The sequence below is a fragment of the Nymphalis io genome, chromosome 7, assembly GCF_905147045.1.
Source record: "Nymphalis io chromosome 7, ilAglIoxx1.1, whole genome shotgun sequence".
Taxonomy (NCBI): Eukaryota; Metazoa; Arthropoda; class Insecta; order Lepidoptera; family Nymphalidae; genus Nymphalis; species Nymphalis io.
Window position 1 is genome coordinate 6,437,655 of NC_065894.1, and position 24,102 is coordinate 6,461,756.

The window sequence follows — 24,102 nt, forward strand, 5'->3', positions numbered from 1 at the left end:
GAACAATTTAGTTCTGCCAAGAGTGAACTTCATATGTTATTTTAAATCATAAAAAAACTAAAAAAATATATTTGTGTTAATATTTTCGTGAAAACTATCTTCTTTTGTGTTAGTGCGTTTTGTTGGCTCTTCTCTTTTAATTTATTTGCTTTTGCACCGTTATTCATTATTTTTCTTTCTAAATAAACAACACAAGAGGATATGTGAAAATGAGTACATGTTTTCTTATATGTTTACAAGAAAACAGAACTAGTTTTTGCTACACTTTTCGAGGTGGGAATAATGAGCTTTGGTTGTTTTTTTTCAGGAAAGATTCATCTTGAAAGGGAAGTCTATTCACTCTATCCACTAAACCAATGAGAATAATTTGCTTATCGGTAGAGTTGGACGATAAATAGGAATGAGCATTTTTTTCAGTAAAAAAAAATCTGGATAAATATAAAATTATTTTTTTATATTGAAAAAAATATTCCTTGTTATACGATATCTCTATATTTTAAGTTATTTCATTAATATTATATTATATTTAATGTTAAAATGAATTAAAATTACTATAAAATCATGAAAATTTAAATATCGAAATATTCAAGATTAATACAAAATGATTAACAGTAATTAAGCTTTAAAAAATATTGGGGAAATGGTGATTTCCATAGAACGCAATTTTTCATCCATAAAATATTGTGCATAGATTGTTTCTAAATTAAAAAGTGCCAATAAATAATTGGGGGTGTTCAACAATTAGGAACTTCGATTTCTTTATTAAAATTAGTTTCACAAATATATAGGACACGTAAACCATAGAGAATAAATTGCCTTATAATATTGTTATCTAAGTCAATAATTGAAATCAGTCAAGTGTCAAAGAGAAAGAAGCTTGACAATTGACATGTATATTTCAAAATTTGAAATAACGTTCGTCTCATCAAGTATTCTCAAATCTCGACTAGTGTAAATACACGCTAGAAAAAGAAGAACAAACATTAAGTATACATTATTATATCAACAACATACATTTTATAATAAAAAAAACGCTGTTCGATTGAATTTGACAAAAGGTGTCAGTGTATTTAACGTTTAATTTACTAACATCATAAGAGACAATAACGATAACCAAATGGATGATGCAAATATGAGTAGTGCTGAAATAACTTTTGACAATTTAACTATTTTAAAAGAATTCAGTAACATAGCAAACCTTGTTAGGTAAGTATTATTTTAGGCATATATGTATTTTTTATCAGATATGTCTTGTTCCAAACGACTTTTTATATTTGTTTTAGAAATGAGGATTTTCTGGATACAGTACCAAAAGCTAAATTAAAAAGAGTAAAATGGGTCCCAATGTTTGATTGCTTGAAACAAGGTATTTTTGATGAAATGGTGCAGGAACTTAGCTCTATGTGGGAATTTGAAAATATGCCTGAGAAACTTGAAGTTTTAGAAAAGCAAAAGGAAAAATTTGCAGAAATCAATCCAGAGAAAACAGTTTGGTAAATTAATCTTTGTAAATTTGGTAAACCCTAACCCAGTTTCTTTTGCTGACCTTTTGTGGTAAATGTAACATAAGTTTAGTAAAGCAGTTTTAAACCAGTTTTGCTTGTCTGGATAGGTACAGTATTGTTGTGTAACGGTTTGAAGGGTGAGTGAGCCAGTATAATTACAGGCACAAGGGACATAACATCTTAGTTCCCAAGGTTGGTGGCGAATTGGCAAGGTAAGTGATGGTTAACGTTTCTTTCAATGCTAATGTCTACGGGCGTTGGAGACCACTTACCATCAGGTGGCCCATATGCTCATCCTCTTCCCTATTTAATAATAAAAAAAATAAGTTTTTATTAATCTGTGTATATTTTTGTGTCAGTTTATTAAAAACATATATACTAAACCTTGGTTATCATAACTATTTTAGGAGACCAAAATACAATGATGTCAAAAGCCAACTAAGAGCTTCGGATGTTGCTAATTTACGTAAACAGAAGGTATTACTGGAATCATTAGCAAAAGAATATGAAGCAAGAGCTAGCAGACTCAAAAAAACTGTCACTGCAAAAAGAGGTTACTTAAAAGCATTGCAGATGGACATTCAAAAGTACCAAAAGAAAAATGAAGAAATAATTACTAACATAAATGAAAAAATGAGAAATCATGGGAAATTAGCAGAGTTACTTTTACCTAACATGATCAATGTTCAAGATATTAGTTGGTCTCAAAAAGAATTGGAAGTTGATGAATAGAATAAAACAGAATACACTAGATCATTGATTAAAATTTATATTTCAGAAAAATGTACACAGAGAAAGTACAACAAAACTTCGTATTATCTAGATAATTCAAACTGATTTAACTCTGAAACTATCTTTTACAGTAGAGATGAACATAGAGATTATTATGTAAGTGTGACAGAAAGAATCACAAAATCTAATTTGCAACATAATTTTGAATTAGCTATTAGCATTAATTTTCGCAAATGACTAAAGTGAAGATTCTAATCATGGTAAAGCAATACAGTTTCTACAATAAAAATCGTGGAAAATGTTTGAAAGTGAAGAAACATGAAAAAATGTAATTAAATAACAATTATTGCAATATACAGAATTTTAACGTTGTTACCATAAAAATTATACAATAAATTGTTTAAAAAAAATGGAACAAAAATAAAGCTCTTACTTTAAATAGTAATATTTATTAATGAATATTATTTGACATTGTTAACATAGCTAAAAAATAAAATTGTACAATGCAAAACCTGCATATAATTTTTAATATTTCATATAATTATAATAATATAGCAATTGCACTATTGTTGCGAGGACTACCGCTTCTAACGTCATTTCAATTAATTTCGAGACTTAATACAATATTTGAAGCCTCAATTGATCACGCCAATCTGCCAATAATTTTGAAAATTACTTATTTGTTAGAATAATACTGTGTGGAAAATAAAAGAAAATTTCACTGGGACTTCAGTAAACTCCAAAAACTAAGTGTAACTTGCAATGGAGTTCTTAAATTGTAAAGAACTCTTATTAGCTACACGGCAAAGGTTATGTCTTAGGCCAGCTCCACAAAATAACTAAATAAAAATATATTGGTACGAAAAGGTGGTAAATTAAAAAGGACGATTTGTTTTTTGAAAACATTTTCGTCTAATAATTTAATAAAAATTTACAGGAAAAGAATTATAATTTTCAATTTAACCAATTTTCGTCGCTTATACCAAGACCTATATATAATTTACAATTATAGGCACATTAGTTACAGAATAAACAAAGCAACGGTGCTTTCGATCCACTACAACATCAAAACTATTCAATGGTATGACGATCATGTCCAATGCCCGCATCTTAAGATAGCTCACCTTTAACATCTATATTAACGAAATAATTTTTCTATAATATCAATAAGTCAAAAAACAACAAGGATATGAATGGCTGCCATATGTCAGGGATCGAAGAAGCAGGTCATGAGACATCGCCGAATAAACGTACCAGCAACTCTCACAAAACCTCTGTAAACTAAAGTCATAAATTAATATCACTCACATTTAAAGTAAAATTAAAAATAAGAAGGCACAAGCAATAATCGATAAATATTTTTTAACAATACACAGCATCCCATTCGGCTCTGTCCAATGACCAGATAAACATAGTTATTACTATATTCGATACAATTAAATTATTTGTAGCATCCTTCTCACTGTGCAGCACACTGGATTCCAAATGTCAGTTATTTCTTCTTGGGAGGCGATCTTTGAGGCGTGGCTGGTCTTCCGCTGTTAATACCGTTGTATTGATACTTCGCTTTTTTCTCGGATGGCTTTAGTATCTATTTAAATTAATAATACGTAATTAATAACATTGTAGAAAAAGTTTTAAGCAAAGATTTTAAGAATCTTGAAGTGACTTTCCTATTTCCATACCTGAAAAGAGCACATTAGTGTTTCGTCTACAGACATCATCCCGCCAGCGTTGTCGAACTCTCCGCAATAGTTTGGTGCAGAGAAGAGCGTCACTAGCTGCCGCTTGGCAAAGAACTCATACCCATCTTCTACAACCTAAATTGAATTTGTATTAGAAAAGTACTTTAAAGTAAGTTTGTAAAACAACTTTTTTTATTATAAAGTATTTCTTTACCTGATGAGCCCTACAAATCAAATCCAAATCATGGCGATTGAGAAATTTGCTGACAACATCAGGACCGAATGTAAATGATACACCACGGTCGTTTTCGCCCCATCCTTGCACATCCTTATCTGGATCTGACCATAGCAGATCGCAGAGCAAACCTTAAAACAGTATATTATTATTATATAACACAAAAAAAACTTAATATTGAATTTATAAATTTTTTGAAACTAAAGTTAACTTAAGTTTACTGGTGGTAGGGCTTTGTGCAAGCTCGTCTGGGTAGGTACCACCCACTCATCAGATATTCTACCGCAAAACAGCAATACTTGATATTGTTGTGTTCCGGTTTGAAGGGTGAGTGAGCCAGTGTAATAACAGGCACAAGGGATATAAAATCTTAGTTCCCAAGGTTGGTGGCGCATTGGATATGTAAGCGATGGTTGACATTTCTTACAATGCCAATGTCTAAGAGCGTTGGTGACCACTTACCATCAGGTGGCTCATATGCTCGTCCACCTTCCTATTCTATAAAAAAAAAAAAGTAAAGTTATTAGTACTATAGGATTATAGCAATTCAATAAGTGATTAAATAAATACGACTCCATGGTAACTTGTTACATTAAATCTCTGGTTTAATTTGTCTTAACACCAATAAAATTCAATCCCGATATTACTAGGAAATAAGATGTGTTTGATGGTTATTGACGTAAAAAATGCTAATCTGATTGATATAGAATTTAAACATTTTGATAGATTATTATGGTAGAGAACAGAATTTTAGATCTTGCCGCTTTATAAGCAAACACTGCCTATATACAACAAACGTATATAACCTGTACGTGAGATTCGTAACCTGAAAAATATATACAAAAGTCAGCAACAAGATATTTCTAACCAAATAACTCACAGATACTGTTGTTTAAAATAACAAATCCTTAATTTAAATTATGTATATATTTAATTGATTTAGATAATTAAAAATAAGATTAAACAATTATATTTGACAAGCTTTTTTTTTCCAAAATACCCTCGTTTTAGTTTTCGGTCATCAATATCTCGATAAACTCCATATTATACATACCTACCCCTAATTTCATATCAATAAATAATTTTTAAGAAATATTCTTATCTTTACTAATCTATACTAATATTATAAATGGGAAAGTAACTCTTGTCTGTCTGTTACGATTTCACGCAATTTGGTACGCAACAAACTTGAACCCCAAGGACATACAGACTAATTTTATTATACCGAACACCTGACGCTTCCCCCCCCCCCCGCCGCTACTCAAACGCCGGCGTACTTGTATTATATAAACGCGAATTAATTTAGAATGTATTCTTTTAAACGGCTCTACGAAAAACGTATGACGTAACGTAACGCAGACTGTCGATCCTATTAAGGAATATTTGGAGCTTACTTCACCTGCTACTACTATTTCGAATCTATGGATACAAAGGTAGTGATTTTATCTGACATAGATTTCATGATGTCATTATATCTTTCATTTCCGAACACGAGATAGAATTAAACACATGATAACTTAGTTCCCAAGATTCGAAACCGCTGCCTTCGATTCCACGTTTTGTATCCACTACTCTACTTCGACTCGTAAGAAACATAAGCAGACACAAAATAAGTAACTTATTATTAATTAGGTTATTGATTACACATAATTAATTTAATTATGATAGTGAAGAAAATAGCTATATATTAATTAAAGTGTAATTTTAAATTCAATTAAAAATAAAATGTATATATCATGTACATTAAATATAAATTTACAAATGTAAATTTACGATATCATTCACTTGTGGTTTTTCGTTTTCATTACGTAAAATTAACAATACCAGAATACAACGCAATGTTAAATCTATCTTAGATTTACTAATATGTAAATATTTTTATCCTTTACCTGTATCAGGAACATCTGTCGGTCTCATTATCCTTCTAATTTGCTCCATACCCTGCAAGTCTGGTGAGAGACCGCCGTGACAACAGAATATCTTTTCATCGATAATGGCGGCAATCGGAAGGCAATTAAAGCAATCAGTGAACGTCTTCCATAACTTTATATTGTAACGACGTTTACACTCATCATAGAATCCTGGTGAAATTATTTTAAAGGTTAAAAGATCCAAGAATTTTAAAGCGTCTGTTTTAGATCCAAGGCTAAAAGTAACTACTAACTAAAACTTGCTAGCATTAAACTCAAGGTCGTTTCTTAATGTGGATCGTTATTTGAAGCACGTTGTAAAATAGCTTCAAAAATGTTTTATACAGTCTAGCTATTTGCATACTTAGCTAGTTACTTGTAGCCGTTTAGTCTTGTAGTCGATTTGTTGAAATAATTAATAATAATTTACCATAAATACGATTTATACTCGCGCATTCGTGGTTGCCTCGCAACAGAAAGAAATTTTCGGGATACTTGATTTTGTAAGCAAGCAATAGGCATATGGTTTCGAGAGATTGCTTGCCGCGATCCACATAATCACCCAAAAATAGATAGTTGGCTTCTGGCGGAAAGCCGCCATATTCGAATAGACGCAGCAAGTCTGTGTACTGACCGTGAATATCACCTGAAAATAATATTTTATATTACACATGGTTATAGTATATTATATGTACAATAGTATAGATATTTAAGTAACTCACTGTGCAGAAGTGTATAAGACATATATGATTCAATATTTGTGAGTTCATAAATTAAATTAAATCACTTATCTGTCTTTGGAAATATTCATATAATGCATTATTTATTGATCAATGTATATAAATAGGAAACACGTTTATTAATAATACTAAGAATATAGAAACAATGATCTCATCAAAACATCATTATGATTAAATTCAACCACAATATAATATACACTATGTATCAAATAATAAAATTATAAATAGTTTATTATGAAAGATTTATCCAAACATAATGTATTTCAAATAATTTTAGATCATGCAATACTTTAAAACTAATTACAATACAGTAGTAATGTTAAATAATTGTGCGCTAAAAATATATTCAAAGTCAATAATTAAATATTTCTAATTTTCATAATACAATAATAAATAAACATATTATTATAGTATATATAGAATTGATATCAATAACAATTTATTATAAAATAGGTAGACAGTATGTATACTGAGTTTAAATAATTACATTTTCTTTTTATGTACAAACTTAATCAGCATACTAGTGAGTTTATAAATAAAAAATATCTAGGACCCGCAATCTCAAAGCTCTTAGGAAATTTTGCAATAATCTTTAAACATAACTTTTTAGTGCAACCTTTAGAACAAAATAAATCATAACTTCACACAACATACCAGTAAGGCAAATATAAATTATTATGAGTAGCAGGAAATCAACCTGGAACCCTAATCACATTGGTACTTTGAGCCAACAACAATTAGTCATCAAGAATATAATTACATTAATAAAACGAAGATAAATAATTGGTGTAAATATCATACACACAGTACATTTACTGTTTCAAGCATTTCAGCATATACAGGAAAACATATATTTTAGCGAAAATTGTATGAAACATTCTGAAATCAAATTACCACAAATTTTGAGCGGTGCCTCTAACTCCAGTAATATCGGCTGCTGTAGGAATATCTCCCGAGACTTGGTGCAGAGGCCTTTTACCTCTGACTCTGACATCTGCACTGTCTTTCCAGGACGGCATCCTCGAACTGCGACAAAGACAAAGCCAAAACTATATTTTCAAAATGTGTTAATAGTTTTCCATAAGCAACAAAATGCAAGTTATACAATGTTTATAATAGTTTATTAAACAATTGCTGCCTTAAGAACATTTTATACTTATCAATATCACATAACTATAACATACAACAAACACTTAAGAACAACATAACCTTCTAATAATTAGCGAATGTCAAAGCATGCTAAATATAGCAATACTTATTACATTTGGTGTCATCAGGGACATTGAAATTGGGGGACTATTTAGGGGCTTAGTTAATTGTATAATTGACTTTTAACTCCATAAACATAAATTTATTTACGGTATTAGGTCAAATGCACTGATTTTTTTACATTTCAAATGAAAATAATTAAAAATAATTCTTTGATTCACTAAAAATATACAAAATGATAAATGAAGTGCCAATATGTACAGTAAATGTGAAATTTTAATATACAAATTTGATATTTTATTGGTTTATGTAATGAATAGGTACACATCAAGACATTTGAAATATGTTGACCGAGGCATTAAATCGAAATATCACATGAGAGGATTTAAGTGAAGTGAGACAAGTTGAACAAGGGGATTCCAATTGAAAGATAGAAATAAGAGCAATAAAAAATTATAAAATCTAGCTCAATACGGAAAATAGAATTTTGGAGGTAACCATACATTCTCCTGAAAAGATGTCTTTGAATTTCCCTTTTCGTCGCGCTGTTTCTTGTTGCAGCCTGTATACTGATGTAACCCATAAAAAGCAGCATGATAAAGTGAAATTAACAAGTAAAGTAATATACAATGCGAACAAAGCATAACAATAAGCCCATGAAATTCTTCGATTCAGAATCTGTCATCTTTAAATATACACTACGTCGTTCTGGAGTCATCAAAGATTTTACAACACACCTTATTGTTAAGACGAAAATAGCTGTCTACAATGCTTTTGAGCATGGACATCAATATTAGATTCAGATAAGAATTGAGGATAATCGATTTATTTATGCGTTAGACGTTTCTATACCTATACACTCAACGATAATTACGCAACTATAAGCGAAATGTAGATTGAAATATTGGTTGCTACAATACTTTTAGAGGTGCGGAATCACAATTTAGTAAAAAAAAAGGAATTTACTGTACTTTACCTTCTAAAAGTCTGTGAATTAGACTGTCAACATTGAGTTCGTCAGCCATATTTACTACACCACGATTTATTTAATGTCAAAATAAAAGTCAAAATCTTCAGAACCTACCTACCATCGAAGCAACACGATTAGTTAATCGTACTAACATAAAATGAAAGATTCTTTTTACTTTCAGACAAGATAGTCAAGATATTCTGATTTATTTTCAATCAAGATTAATGAACTATAAATAAAACTATTAAATCAATTATTAAGATTGAAACTTAACATTTTATAATTTATAACAGTAAACCAGCTACATGATGTACATAATTTTTTTTGACACTATAGAACGAAAAGCAACTGATTTATTAATAAAATAACATGCGTACTAAATCATGCTTTAATTTAAAGAACTACGTTTAACGCTATAGTATTAAATTGCAAGGTGGTTTATTTTAATCGTACTGATATTTTATTATTATGATCAAAATCTATCATCTATCTTTTGGGATGTATTAATAAGAATATTTAAGAAAATACGCAAAAAAACATTTTAATTGCGTAGTAATTCAAAAATGTATTTATTTCTATAACTCTCGTACATATTCTTTTTGTTATTTCACAGTACATTTAAAAAGTACAACATTTTTTACATTGGTAAAATAATCTGTCGAAATGTAGTAGATTATACTATAGTAAGCCCATAGACAACTTATGTTTTGTTTTAAAATTCTATTTTGAAAAGGCAAAATGTCGCTGTTCTGGGTTGTCAAGCTATTTTCTCATCGCAATGTGCCGTTCTGGCGCATAGTATGTATGAAACTGTACAGGTTGGCGTGTGCGTTGTATTTTATTTTAGACAAGACTTGACGGCTATTTAAAAAACTCCATGGCTCTTTGTTGGATAATGGTATATTACGGATTCGGTTTTTCGTAAACATCGGGAACAAAACAACGCGAAATATTAACATAGTGGATGGAAAATCACTTATTCGACGCGTGATAAACGGTAAATGATCATTACGGAGACTTGTAAGATTTTTTACTTCCTCTATATTGTTAAGTGATGGAGGAAAAAGTCGAGAGTGAAAACAGTTATAGTAGTGAGAGTAGCAGTAGTTCATCAGATAGTTCTAGTGGTAGTTCCGAATGTGATGAGGAAGTCACTGAACCTGTACGTATCTTGGGGCATACCTTGGAACTCCCACAGGAGCTCTGTGAAGATTATTCGATTTTTAAAGAGTTTTTCTCAATGAAAACTTGGGACTGCCTGGAGGATAAACATAAGGAGCATTTAAAAGAATTTCTGCCTACTTTTCCCGAAAATGATGAAGAGGAGAAGGAAACAACTATAAAAATGTTATTTAATTTTGAACCATTTCATTTTAAATCTCCCCTTAACCAGTTTTTTGGTAATCTCAGACAAGGAAATTATAGGCCTGATATTGCTAGAATGAGGAAATTTTTGATGAAAGCACGAGCCAAACAGCAAAAACATAAGGTAGACAACTTACATTTGTATATTTTTTTTGTCACATTATATGTTTGCAAATTAAAGATTGTTTACTGAAAACTTATTAAAAATTGATCTGTTCACTTACCAGTGTTTAATTTACAGACTAAATCATATTATGCCAAAATGTTACCAGAAGTGCTAATTTCACGTGAAAGATTGCTGGCTGCTGCAAAAGCTTTGCCTCCTGGGCCTGTACCTTTCCTACCAACTTTGCCGCCAAAACCGTCTCCACGAAATAATTACAAACCAATGTATGTTAGAGCAAGACAAAGATATTTTGAAGAGTTAGCAGCTATTTGGAGTGAGGTTGGAGGAGAAGAATCAGAAGATGAAAATTATCCTGAAGGTCCACCAGAGAATACATTCAAAAAAAGAAAAACAATGCTTTCTGGACAGGTATATAATAATAATTATTATTATTTAATAGCTTGATGTTAACAATATAGTTTATTCATTTCATTGGAACATTATATAAGTTTTTTCAAGAACTAACAATTTAATTGTAATTATTATCTTAAAAAGTTTTTATTTTTAAAACTGCTTTTAGATTGGAGATACTAATGTTTCTGGAACACTTGGAATTACTGATCCATCACACCCAGCATCGTTTGACTGCTTGAAGAATGTCCTGGCTACCCACAGAGCAAGGAGGCAATATAGAGAGGTTTGCTTCTTAACATATATTAATTAGTTCAAACATAAATATTAACATAGTGAAAAAAAAAATAAAGAAGTATTTGTCTACTTTTTAAAAATTATTAAAATATAAATTATCATATAAATATAGAAAAAAGGATATATATAGATAATTTACGGTAAACATTCAAACAAGTCAGGATGGGCACTTAGTAATATATATTGATATATGTTAATTTCAGAATCATCCAGAACTTAATACTGCAGGTATTACATTAGAAGACATCAAACAGAGAGTAGCTCTAATGAATGGGACAAAAAAGCTTATGTTTGGTGGGCAGAAAACAGAATCACCAATTCAAAAACTAAGAAAAGGTGCTAAAAAAGAGGCATATCAAAAACAAAAAACTCAAGATGTTAAAGCTGCTTTAAAAAAAGTGAAAGAAGAACAGGATGCTGTTGAAAATAAGCCCCTTCTTCCTAATATAAAAATAAAATGTGAACGTGAAGAATCTGACTCGGAGAGTTCATCATTCTTAGACCCCGTAACGAGTCCAAAACAGCCTAAGAGATTACTAGACCACATTGACATTAAGCAAGAAGTTTCTGATATTAGGTATGTTTACCTATATTAAATTACAATAGCAGAAGGAGTTAATTTAAATAAACCATAGACTTATATATTCCATACAATTTGATAATAGCTTTACCATATAAAAGTTCTTGATTAATACATTTTTCTTAAATTCATAATGAATACCATAGATTATTGTAGATCTCAACCAATGATGTCACATTAATTCAAGTTTAATATTTACTATTTTATCTTTTTAAAAGTTATGTTCATAGATATTGTAGTTTTCCTAAAGTAAAATTTGGTTAACTTCACGATAATATGTTTTATCCATTGTGTACATTATGTTTTACATTGTTTCTTTTTATTTATAGTGCAAATAGCCACGAAAATGATTTAGAGAGAACTATTAAACAAGAGCCGCAAGATATTGCTTCTTTACAAAATTCTTCTAAAATAAACCAACCAGTGCCTATTAAGTTAGAAGATTTAGATGGAATTGGTGAGTTAAAAATAAATATTTAGTAAAAATATTTTTTATTTATATGCTTAGTAAATTATTTTGTAATTTGAATGTGAGACAACTGTAGAGTTTAGACATGTGTTGAAATAAAAAAAAAAAATAGTTAAAGTATGGGTAATGTATAATAATGGTAATTAGATTGTTAAAAATGACCAGTTTGAATGATCAATGAATTAACCGTGAGGAAACCCTTGATTTTGTTAAGTTTATTTATATTATATCTCAAGTTTTAGTAATAAAGCAGTCCTTTTGTTCAAAGTTCAGAGTTCTATTTTTATTAAGAAATATGATTCTTCATGAATGTGATGATTCTTTATAGTTTTTAACATATATTGCCCAATAATAATTGCTTACGTTCGGAAATTTACCATTAATAAATAATATTGGGAAACTTCTTTTTTAGTAATTATTAAAATACTAGTTATTATTATATAACAATTAATATTAGGGATGTCTAAAATCTGTATGGATAATCCAAGCTAATAGTCCACGCTTGTTTCTATTGTAGTATTAGTGGATTTTATTATGACAAATTGTAAAACATTTGTAGACATGATGGCCCTCCCAGTAGAACTAGCTGATGACTCGGGAGAAGTTCTGCAAGCTGATACATCGAATGAAACAGAGGAGACACTTCTAGAAGCTGATGAAGCACTGACGGAAACAACACATGCGAATTTTTTATCACTCGTCCGTGCCTTGTTCCCTGCTCGTGCTGCACACAGAGCTTCCAAACAACAGTTACACGCAAGATGTTCGGCAGTTATGAGGTCTCCTATTGCACCACTAAACACATGGTACAACTGTAAGTATAATTTATCAAAGTTATCAAACTTTTATGCATATCCATTATGTAATTTATATAGAAAAAATATATTAAGGCCTTTTTTTAAGTTTATGTATTAAGAAAAAGATTTTGCTTGAAAATTAGTTAGTAGTATCTTTAGCCTATTGAATCTTTAAAATAATACTTATCTATATATTTCAGTATCGGATGACTGGTGTGCTGAATTGAATTCCGCATTGGATTTTCTTGCTGGGGAGAGAGGACCACATCCTGATGACTTTGTCCCCTATTTGCAATATATGCCAGACACACAGGTATTTTCTGTTTATGTAATTTTATTTTTATTTTACTATGTTAGATGAGTAAACGGGTCACCAGATGCCAACTATTATGATAACACTCAAAGGTAAATATTGGCACTATGAAAAGTTTAATGTATTCTTTACATAGTTTTAAAATTAAGGTTTTATATCTTTAGGCCTATAAATGAGAACGCAGTCAGGGTATCCACTTCCTGAAAAGTAAGGGAAAATAACAGAAAAGCTCAAGGTGGTCAGAAACAGCCACCCTTTTTTTTTAAGTTTTTCTTTGATTTATAGTGTATTTATAAAAGATGTTATTTTCATTCATCTATGTTCTATATTTATAAAAAAAAATTATTACAGATGTATCAGTGGATTGGTGCGGGAAGAGACTGCGATGCCATATTGGGTCGTCTGTGCGAGCGGTGGCTGCGAGCGGCTTCTCCATCTCCACCGAACACTGAACCCCCACCACCAAGGTAATGTATATAGTTCAAAATTAAACTATTAGGTTAGATCTCAATTAAACTAATGAATATATTGTGAAGATGTCTTTTTATTTATTTTATTTTTGCAAGACAACAAAATTGTCTTTCTGATTTTTCTGCATCGCATATTATGTTCGCACATTATAATTGATGTTAATCGGGCGTATCGTTTTCTTATTTTCTAGATACCCAACATCGTGGGTAGTACGGCAACCGACCACCGCAGAGATAGCAGAGTTTCGATCGCAGGAGCGACGCCGCTACGCCTCCGCCTCGAAGCCTTTCACTTTTGTTCAATATGGGTTCGCCTATTACCTACTTTTAAAATCACATTTATATCGTTTTGCCGAGGTACACGTGGGGTATAGCGGGGAGCATAAAAGTAGTTTCTATGAGCTCGGACGATGCAGTCTATCCTCCGTGGTCAGCCTCGGCCGCGCGGCGGTGGTAGTCACAGTGTCTCGCGCAGGTACCGCGCGGCGGTGGTAGTCACAGTGTCTCGCGCAGGTACCGCGCGGCGGTGGTAGTCACAGTGTCTCGCGCAGGTACCGCGCGGCGGTGGTAGTCACAGTGTCTCGCGCAGGTACCGCGCGGCGGTGGTAGTCACAGTGTCTCGTGCAGGTACCGCGCGGCGGTGGGCCCGGCGACGGGGCCGCGCGGCGGGGCGGGCGCGGGCGCGGCGGGCGGCGCGCTGCTCACGCCGCAGCGCCCGCGCGCCGCCGCCTTCCTGCCGCTGCTGCGCGACGCGCTGGCGCGCCTGCCCAACGGGGAGGGCTCGCGCCGCGACATCGTCACGCTGCTGAGGTGAGCCCGCCGCCGACGAAATTCTGTACCGTCGTGAGCTTGAATTGCTATCGTTTTTTTACTGGTGAAGACGGTTCGATCCGAACTAACTATAACGTTTCGAGCCTTAATTATTTTAAATAACAGAATTATATATAATAATTAATACCATCTATATGGTTGCTAGTCGTTGCCGGTTAAGAAAGTCGTTGTCTTGGACTTATTTGGCTGATTTGTTGATGTTTTATCTTTCAGAATGTCGCAGTGGATCGTTCCGTGTAGCGAGCAGACACTGTCGAGTGCCGTGGCTAGCGCGCTGGAACGTCTGTTGACCGTCAAACGAGACCCCATCGTTAAGTTCGACCAGAAGACCGCTCTGTGGACGTATTTGCATAGACATAAGTGAGTACTTAAATTCCAATTATTCAATTATTTTTTGTTTATAAAGAACTATAATCAAAATTCTAATTTATTCAGGAGTGAAGAAGATTATGTTAAAAATGCGCGAGGACGAAATAAGGCTAATGCAGCTGCTCTATCTGCTAACTCTCCTCAAATGCAGGTTCGTTTTCTAATAATGATATTATTTATTTTACTGTAAGCTTTCTTAACACCTTAATATTTAAGTATAATTATGCTTTGTGTTAATTTTTTTTATTTTTCAGATGGAATTAGATGTAGGCAATACGGAGGAAATAGTAGAAAATGCTTCAGATAGTGACGTCGACGTTGACGATAGTGGAGCACCGCCTTCCTTACCGCATTTATCGTCAGCTCAACTTTTAATGCAAGCAACACAAGCTACCACTAACAAACAAATCCCAGTGAATAAGGCAAAAGGAAAGCTGGTAGCGACACCTCAGAAATCGAAACCAGTAACGCCCAAAAATACCGCGTCACCGAAACTACCGTCATTGATCCAAACGAAACCTCAGGCTAAAGTCAGCCAAGTAAACCCAACGCCAAAATCCGTGCCAAAGACGATAGTGCAAACAAATCAAAAACAAACGAGCTTATTAACTTCGAAATCGATGCCGGCGCTCACAAAGCAAACGGTACCGAAGCAGAGTGTAATTCAAACGAAACTAGTGAAGCAAGGCGTGCAATCTCCGAAACAAATACAGAACAAACAGAGCATTGTAGTACAAACGGTGAAACAAAACGTTCCGCCGCTCACGAAGCAGAATAGTGAATCGATGTTGACACAAATGTCAACATCCATGCCGTCGATAGTGGTCACCCCGCAACGTTCACCGCTTATGAAACAAAAAACCTTGAAAGTTGAAACCTCACAAGTGCCAGTAAGTAACATAAAATAGGACGTATTATACATTTTTCGGTGGTATAATTTGCATATGTGTTCATGTAATCATAATACTTTATCTTATAGGTATCAATGAATATATCTGTTCAACAAACGCCCTCAGTGACAACTGTTATACCAAATGCAACGGCATCAATTCACCAAAATGTCATGAATCAATCAGCTAAGGTAAATAAACGAATTCTGTTTAAAATTATTCGACAAATACAACAATAATATATTAGTGGTAGCTTTATATTTAACTCAATAATGTAAAGTATCAAGAGCATTCAAAATTGGTTTTATGAGTCTACTTGAATAAATAATATTCTGATTTTAATTTTGTTAAGCATTCAAGTTTGTTAAGTATGATTAAGGCATTTATTAATAATTTTATATTTTTACTCCCATATGCTTAGTAATGGATTTTTCAATCACTTTCAGCTAACGCAAGTAACGCGATCGCTTCTAATAAGGCCTCCTTCTGTTCAATCCGTATCAACTCCAAATATCACAGTCTGCACTCCAACTACACAGGTACTGGGCCATCTCAACTAATTATTTATTTATGTATGTTGACGTTATTATTTAGTATCAAATATTACATAGAATATCGTATTTTTGTATTACTAAACATAAAATACAGTGTAGCGTACTTATATGCATAAGAGTTTTAACATTAACTTGTACACACCTGTGAAATGCCTCCTGATATTGATGGATAAGGTTATATGAAATGTAGACTTGAAATAATAATAAAAGATTTTAATAAAAACATTTTTCTGTTTAGGTTACACCGAATGCAAGACGGGGCGTCGTGAGAGTTCTCAGTCCAGCGACACCGTCATCAGGAAAGTCTCTAATATCACCGAGAGCACTCATGCAACAAAGTAAATAACATAAATGAGTAGACATTATTTTTACCAATATTAAAATGCTTTTTGGCATTATGTCTGCCTTTGAACAATTTCTTATAATTAAAATAAATCAATAAAAGTGTTAATTGAAATTTCAGGTACACCATCTACTAAAAAACGACCGTCCATACCAGGCACAACATCTGTAACAACAATAGCACAGGTTCGATTTAATACTATGTTCAATTTTTTTCACTTTGTCTATATACATTTTATATATAAAAACGTTTAAAAATTACAGAGTACCGCGAGTACTACGAATGTAGTATCAAGTATACCTACAGTCGTAACGTCGTCTGTGAGCACGAGAACAGTGCAGCTGGCTGGCGGGCGGACGGTACAATTAGCGGCCAACCAAACCGTCCATCTACCTAGTGGTCAGGCCGTTCAATTGAGCTCCGGTCACACCCTGCAACTATCTTCGCTGCAGCTGCCCACACACAGCGTCCGGCTGCCGAGCGGGCAGACCGTTCAGCTGGCTTCCCCGCAATCCGTACAAGCCGTCAGAGCGGTGTCGGCTGCTCAAGTGAAAAATCAGAACGCACGAGCACAAGCTTCGTCCCCTACTATAAAACCCATTAACCAATCTGTCCAGATACCGGTCTCCACGGTTCAATTGGCCGGCCAGACAGTCCAGATCGCCGGCCAAACGGTGCAATTGGCCGGTCAAAGCGTGCAGTTGACGGGTCACACGGTGAAGCTACCCAGTGGACAGAGTGTTCAAGTCGCTAGTCAAAGTGTTCTTCCGTCACAGAGTGTACAGCTGCCGAGTGGCCAAACTGTTCAATTAGCGAGTGGTAATATGCAAACTGTTCAATTAGGTCAGAACGTTCAGTTAAGTGGTCAAACTGTGCAGATGCCAAGTGGGCAAAGTGTACAATTAGGTTCGCAGACGGTTCAAATAGGTGGTCAAACTGTGCAATTATCCGGTGGGCAAACGGTTCAGCTACCTAGTGGGCAGACTTTACAGTTAACGAGTGGCCAAACTCTTCAGCTTGCGAGTGGACAAACTTTACAACTTGCGAATCAACAAACACCAAAATCGATAGCGCAAGTAGTTAGGAGCCATTCTGCAGACAAGTCTTCCCAACCTATAGTGGCAAAGCTGCTCACTAGTGCACAAGTAAGTTACACTTCACATTTATACCTATATATACGGGAAAGCGTAACAAACAAACGAATAAAAAATAAATGCGCATTATTGAATTAACGCATTTGTAATTTTAATATAATTTATATTATAATTTTATTATAAATGCGTTATTTCAATAATGCGAAACAACAACGAAAAAAACAATGCGAAAGTGAGTTTGTTTATTTGTCTGTTTGTTACGCTTTCCCGTCTTAACTACTCTGCTGATCGTCATGAAATTCAGCAGAGACGTTGTCAGGGGTACAAAAGGACATAGAGTATTATGCCCCCCTCACACGTGGGTGGAAACTTGTATGATGTATAGGTTGAAATTTGAGATGGGTTTGCAAGATAAACTTTCATAACAGTAGTAACTAAAGGTACACCCAATCATTCCTAACCGTAACAGCCTGTGAATGTCCCACTGCTGGGCTAAAGGCCTCCTCTCCTCTTTTTGAGGAGAAGGTTTGGAGCTTATTCCACCACGCTGCTCCAATGCGGGTTGGTAGAATTCACATGTGGCAGAACTTCAGTGAAATTAGACACATGCTGGTTTCCTCACGATGTTTTCCTTCACCGTGAAGCACGAGATGAATTATAATCACAAATTAAGCACATGAAAATTCAGTGGTGCTTGCCCGGGTTTGAACCCACGATCATCGGTTAAGATTCACGCGTTCTTACCACAGGGCCATCTCGGCTTTTTTCATTCCTAAGCCTCAATCAAATATTTAAATTGCCACACGGTTCCAACAATTTAGCTGTCGGGTTTCACTTAACATTTGAGCTCGACCCATATATTCCCGCGAAGTGCGTGTCTATGATTATTCGACCGCGTGCCCTAGTGGCGGTGTGTGTTTCGTATGACGTAGTACGTAGTACTACGTACGTGACACAGAGTGCCCCACGTGTGTGTGTGCCGGCAGACGCAGATGTTGTCGCTGGAGGCGGGGCGCGGGCGCGGCGTGCGCGTGCTGCCGCCCGCCCGCCTGGCGCGGCCGCTGCTGCTCGCCTCGGGCAAGCCGCTGCACAACATCATCCTGCAGGTGAGGCGAGACCGACGCCTTTCAGACGCACGGGAATGTGACATCGCTATTCCGAGCGGCTGCTATAAATTTCTCAACAGAGAATCTTAATATCGTTTTGTTACTCCGAGAACCTTACTTTGCCTGGGCAGTAGTAGCCTCTTAAGCTAGGTACTATATCGATGAGTCAGTGTAAACAAATATATAGACATCGTCAAAGCAAAGACAATAGAAGGAAGTAAATAAACGGTTAATACTGTGTACGGTAATAATGTCTAAGAGCCCCTGTAACTTGTGGTCACTTTACCCGTTGCCACATTTGCCGCCTACCCATTCAAAATGTTCCGCTATAAATCATTTTAAATGTTTTTTTTTAAATAATTTAATGTAACCTCTTTTAAATGTCTTAAATATTTTTACTATAAAAAGTTTGTATTTTATCAATTGTATTTTTTTTTTAGCCAAGTGCTTAATGCTACATAAATTAATTAAATCTTATTATTTTCCAGCAGAGTGATGGGAGTGCTATACGAATGACTTCGACTGGTGGAACGTCTACATCGCAAACTATAGTTTTAAGTAACATTGGTAAGTTATACATATGTATCTATACTATATTCCAATGGTAGGACCATATATTACATAGGTACATATGTATCTATGTAAAGATAAACAAACCATAGAGATTAATATTCCATATTAATTGCTACACTATATTTTTTATTTAGTTAATACAACACTAGTTTATTTATAATACAAAACTATTTCACGTAACTACTTATATCCAGTATATATTTACTTCCAATATTCAGATAATAACTTCAGCAACATTCAAAATGCAATTGTTTCTCAAATTCCTAATGATAACATTGCTTATTTTAAATTTCAACCAATAATGTCACGCCAATTCAAGGTCAAAGTTGTTTACAGTAACAGCCTGTAAATGTCCCACTGCTGGGCTAAGGCCGCCTCTCCCTTTTTGAGGAGAAGATTTTGGAGCTTATATAGTTGGTGGAATACACATGTGGCAGAATTTCAGTGAAATTAGACACTTGCAGGTTTCCTCAGGATGTTTTCCTTCACCGTCAAGCACCAGATGAATTATTAACACAAATTAAGCACATGGAAATTCAGTGGTGCTTGCCCGGGTTTGAACCCACGATCATCGGTTAAGATTCACGCGTTCTTACCACTTGGCCATCTCGGCTTTTTAAAGTTGTTATATGTACTATATATAAAGCAATAATATAAATAATAAAAAACAGATCAGTTTCGATTCGACATTTGAAAGAAGAAGACAAAACATTGTTTGTGTTTTATTTTACTGTTTAATTATACATAATATTTTGATGTTACATACGTTTCAATATTATTACTCGGATATTTTTGTTTGTCAGGAGCGCAAACGGTGACGACGTCATCAACAACGACCCCAGTATTGAAGTTACAACAGGTAAATTATAATTTTAATTGTATTTTAAAATTTGGTTAAATTATTTAAATGTTTTTTTTTTTTTTTTACTCTTCGTCCCCTAATTATGTATGTGTATTACTATCATTATCGCAGGTGAATCCGATACATCAGGTTAAACTTCCGCAGGGAATTAAAATACAGCAGGTGATTAGCATGAAGTTGTAACATACGAGTGATTTTAGTATCGGTGATTTGTGCATGAATTTTTGATAGAATATGCATGATTGGACTTGTATATAAATAATCAGGTTGTGGGATTCCGAAGGTTTCTATTTTGTATTCGATATATTAATACCACTCGTATAGATATTTAAAATAAACACAGAAAATTATTTAATTAATAGATAAATAATTGACTGCACTCAATTACAATATGTTTGGTTTTTTTAACAAAGCACGAATGAGTTTGCAAATTATTAGTATTGGTTAAATTATGTTATAAGGATTAATTCGTTTCTAATTAAATATTGCACATGTTTAATTGTATGAAAATAACTTACGCTCGTGTAATAAATTCATAAACATATGTACGATGTTTTATATTTTAGTAACGAAATATTTATCTATTTTTCTTAAATATTCAAACAAAAGTAGGACAAGTTGTGGTAATACATAACTCTATAGAACACTTAAGAAATATTAAGCATGGCAATACCAATGCCTGTGACGCCATTTCCTGTAATAATACTGTATTGTACTTATTGTATGAGATAACAAAAACATTAAGTTACTGTTATTTGGCGTTGGTATATCTACATAAAACAAATGACAATAAATATAATGGTATATAATTTGTCTCATTAACTTGTTATATTAAGCGATTCTTACACAGTAATAAATATTATAATATATTTATTATATAAAATATTTTATCAATATGAGAAGTAAAATAAAATTTGTATCAACAAGTTTCCTTCTCAGCAATATCAGTTCATCCTTGCTTGGGCAAGGTAAAGCTCCTTTAATAAAATTGCGTAAAAACTTTTAGTTTGCGAATTAATTAATTTAATTCTCATGTTGATAATGCTTCGATAATAGGAACGCATTACTCGTAGAGCAGCGGTCGGTTATTTTCATGCAGAATAAATAATGACTTGGGCGAACGAGCTTCGCTCGGCTTTAATTTGTAGAAAAATATTGTTTAAATTTCAAAATTACGTTTTTTAGGAAACACTTTTTTAGATGAACTTAAAATGCAAAACCCTATCTAAATTCAAAATTCGAGACAAATCGATAGTGTCAAGATAAACGTAATAAATGTATACGAGAACGGCTCATATAATATTTCCAGATTTTATTTCATCATTATATCCATGTAATTTAATTGTTTCAAAAGAGTAATATTTTGGTTTACCTCCTTGAATAAAAAATATTTTAATAATTCATACATTAAATGTCGCGCGTGACTCAAAAATTAATTAAAAATTCATCAACTTCGTACAACCTACTCGTGCTATTATTTTTTCCTAGTATAATATGTATGCGGTTATAAACAACATTTTCATAAACGAGCCATTTTCCAAGTCTGCAAAATGACAGCGTCCGAGCCAGCGGCGACTTCGTGAAAGACATGCGATTTGAAATTTGTTACGCTTATAAGCTCGTCCTGCGGCCGACCGTAAAATTGGGAAAATCTGGTATTGGAAAAAATATCGTTATTGATAAATCGAATTAAACACGCACAAAATTTGCTGAATATGTATTCTACTGAACTAACAGGATTATGATATAATGTTGTGAAACTAAAAAGTATTTAGAAATATTTTAGATTACTATTAACATTGTAATAATTAATGTTATAGTACTTATTATTATATCTATTCCTTATCTCAACTGTAAAAAAAAGGGATGTACAATTTCTTTTATATGCTATTTTTCCCTTTTAGGCCGTAACGAATACATCAGCTGCGACATCTAGTGGAGTTCGTAGTGTGTTAATGGATGGACAACAGTTGAAACTAGTGGGCGGCCGACATGTACTTGCCCGACTGTTGAAACCCTCTCACCCGCCACCCTAGGAGTACCTAATGTTTTAGTATTTTGTGCTAAAATATTATAAAAAGACAATGAAATGAGCTACAAAGATTGCATCAAAAGTAAAACATTCACAACATAAGTAATGAATGGACGGCAATTTTTTTACTTTTCTTTAGAATGTTGGTAATTCATAATTTCTAGTTGGCCATGTTGGTATAAACAAATGAATAAAGAATGAGATTATTATCTATGCCTTGATGACATTTATATAATCTTTATAACATTAAAGTTTATAATCACTTTTTTTTAATTTATTACCCCATCGGTAATAATATAATTCATTCAACAATGTTGACTTATTCAAACAAAATCTTCTAACAGTATTTTTTGTATGTAAATTTGACATTGGATGACAAATTTAAAAAACCAAATGTTTTTAGCAAGTGCTAAATATACATTAAATTTTATGTTTTGTAGCATCTAAATAAAATTTTATAAAATATTGTTTTTTTCAAAACAAAATGACAGTTTAGGTTAGCCGTTTAATTTTTTATTTATTTTAATTTTTTTTGCTTAAACTGTATAGTTTTTTTATATATAAAATAAACAGCTTATTTGTTTTATATAAATGATTAATCTATCTGTATCTAAAATATAACTAATATTATGTTGCCGTAAAATTAAAATTACACCGAACATAAGGTTTAGGTCTTACGTATTTCAAAATAATACAGTTTTAACTAACAATAGACATTTATTTTAATCTAAAAAAAGCAATTATATTTGCTAACAATTGTTATTAAAATCTAATTTCATTAAGTTAATTCGCATAGTTATTTAAACACATTCGTGTGAGATGATTGATTATAATACGTATAATATTTTTAAATTGTTTTAAAAAACATTGTGTAGTCTTGTTTATGTATACAAAAAAATACTGAGATGACAACACTCTAAACATTTTGATAGGATTAAAAAACTTGCATATTTTTTACACTATAATCGATTCCAATTACACCAGAATTAAAGATAAACAAGTTTGCATCTGAATTTACATGACACCAATCTCTGGTATTAGTTATGGATTTGTGAGAAAATGGCGCTTTGAATTCAGTCAGCGGAATTGTTATGGATTTTTTTTTTAATCTAAGGTTTGTTTATCTATACTCCTGTCACTGGAATATACTAGATACAGCTAGCAATATTTTTAATCCATTCAAAATAGTTTACTTAAGAAATTGTATAGAACAGAATCACTAACAATGTTAAATATAAATATATGTACATTCGTTTACTGTCTTTGTTGCAGATTTAGTATTAATTCGATATTTGTTGACTGTTTATTTTCCTTGTTTCAAATTTAAAATTATACAGATGTTTAAGTAGTTTTGGTTTTCATGTTTAATGTTATCTTAGAGAAATCTTTCTTAGCATTAAACATAATAAAAAATAATGTTGCTTATTTAGTAAATGTCATTTAATTGGATTTCTTATTCGCGGATTGGCTTGATTTTTACTTCTATTGTTCGCGACCTAAAAGATGAAACAATAATGTAATTCTCAAAGAAATATTTGTACTCATACAGTATAACCATCTTGTAAATTTATTTATTTATATATAACATGCTTCTTTGACAAAACAAGAAGAATTAAATTTTTTTTTTTTTAATTCAGTAAGAATCTTGTATAAT

The 24,102-nt window shown here is 32.8% G+C and overlaps 3 protein-coding genes across 3 annotated transcripts; 2 read left to right on the forward strand and 1 right to left on the reverse strand.

The window, feature by feature from the left end:
* The first annotated feature begins 921 nt into the window (after positions 1 to 921).
* Positions 922 to 2,296, forward strand: LOC126769707 (uncharacterized). The gene is made up of 3 exons (XM_050488624.1): positions 922 to 1,206; positions 1,284 to 1,493; positions 1,913 to 2,296. The coding sequence occupies exons 1-3, from the start codon at positions 1,118 to 1,120 to the stop codon at positions 2,235 to 2,237; spliced, it is 624 nt and encodes a 207-aa protein (XP_050344581.1). The 5' UTR covers positions 922 to 1,117; the 3' UTR covers positions 2,238 to 2,296.
* On the reverse strand, positions 2,261 to 9,124 carry LOC126769692 (serine/threonine-protein phosphatase PP1-beta catalytic subunit). Its single transcript, XM_050488608.1, has 7 exons — positions 8,993 to 9,124; positions 7,702 to 7,833; positions 6,498 to 6,713; positions 6,047 to 6,238; positions 4,137 to 4,288; positions 3,923 to 4,057; positions 2,261 to 3,828 (listed from the first exon to the last, which is right to left on the reverse strand). Exons 1-7 carry the CDS (start codon positions 9,039 to 9,041, stop codon positions 3,730 to 3,732), a joined length of 975 nt encoding a protein of 324 aa, XP_050344565.1. The 5' UTR covers positions 9,042 to 9,124; the 3' UTR covers positions 2,261 to 3,729.
* Positions 9,125 to 9,741: 617 nt separating this feature from the next.
* Positions 9,742 to 22,806, forward strand: LOC126769714 (nuclear factor related to kappa-B-binding protein-like). The gene is made up of 23 exons (XM_050488634.1): positions 9,742 to 10,475; positions 10,593 to 10,886; positions 11,038 to 11,154; positions 11,369 to 11,742; positions 12,075 to 12,202; positions 12,774 to 13,028; positions 13,212 to 13,324; positions 13,676 to 13,791; positions 13,986 to 14,102; positions 14,422 to 14,604; positions 14,839 to 14,985; positions 15,061 to 15,145; positions 15,249 to 15,884; positions 15,974 to 16,075; positions 16,331 to 16,423; positions 16,677 to 16,776; positions 16,902 to 16,966; positions 17,045 to 17,926; positions 18,862 to 18,981; positions 19,470 to 19,548; positions 20,358 to 20,413; positions 20,528 to 20,578; positions 22,321 to 22,806. The coding sequence occupies exons 1-23, from the start codon at positions 10,041 to 10,043 to the stop codon at positions 22,450 to 22,452; spliced, it is 4,680 nt and encodes a 1,559-aa protein (XP_050344591.1). The 5' UTR covers positions 9,742 to 10,040; the 3' UTR covers positions 22,453 to 22,806.
* Positions 22,807 to 24,102: the final 1,296 nt, after the last annotated feature.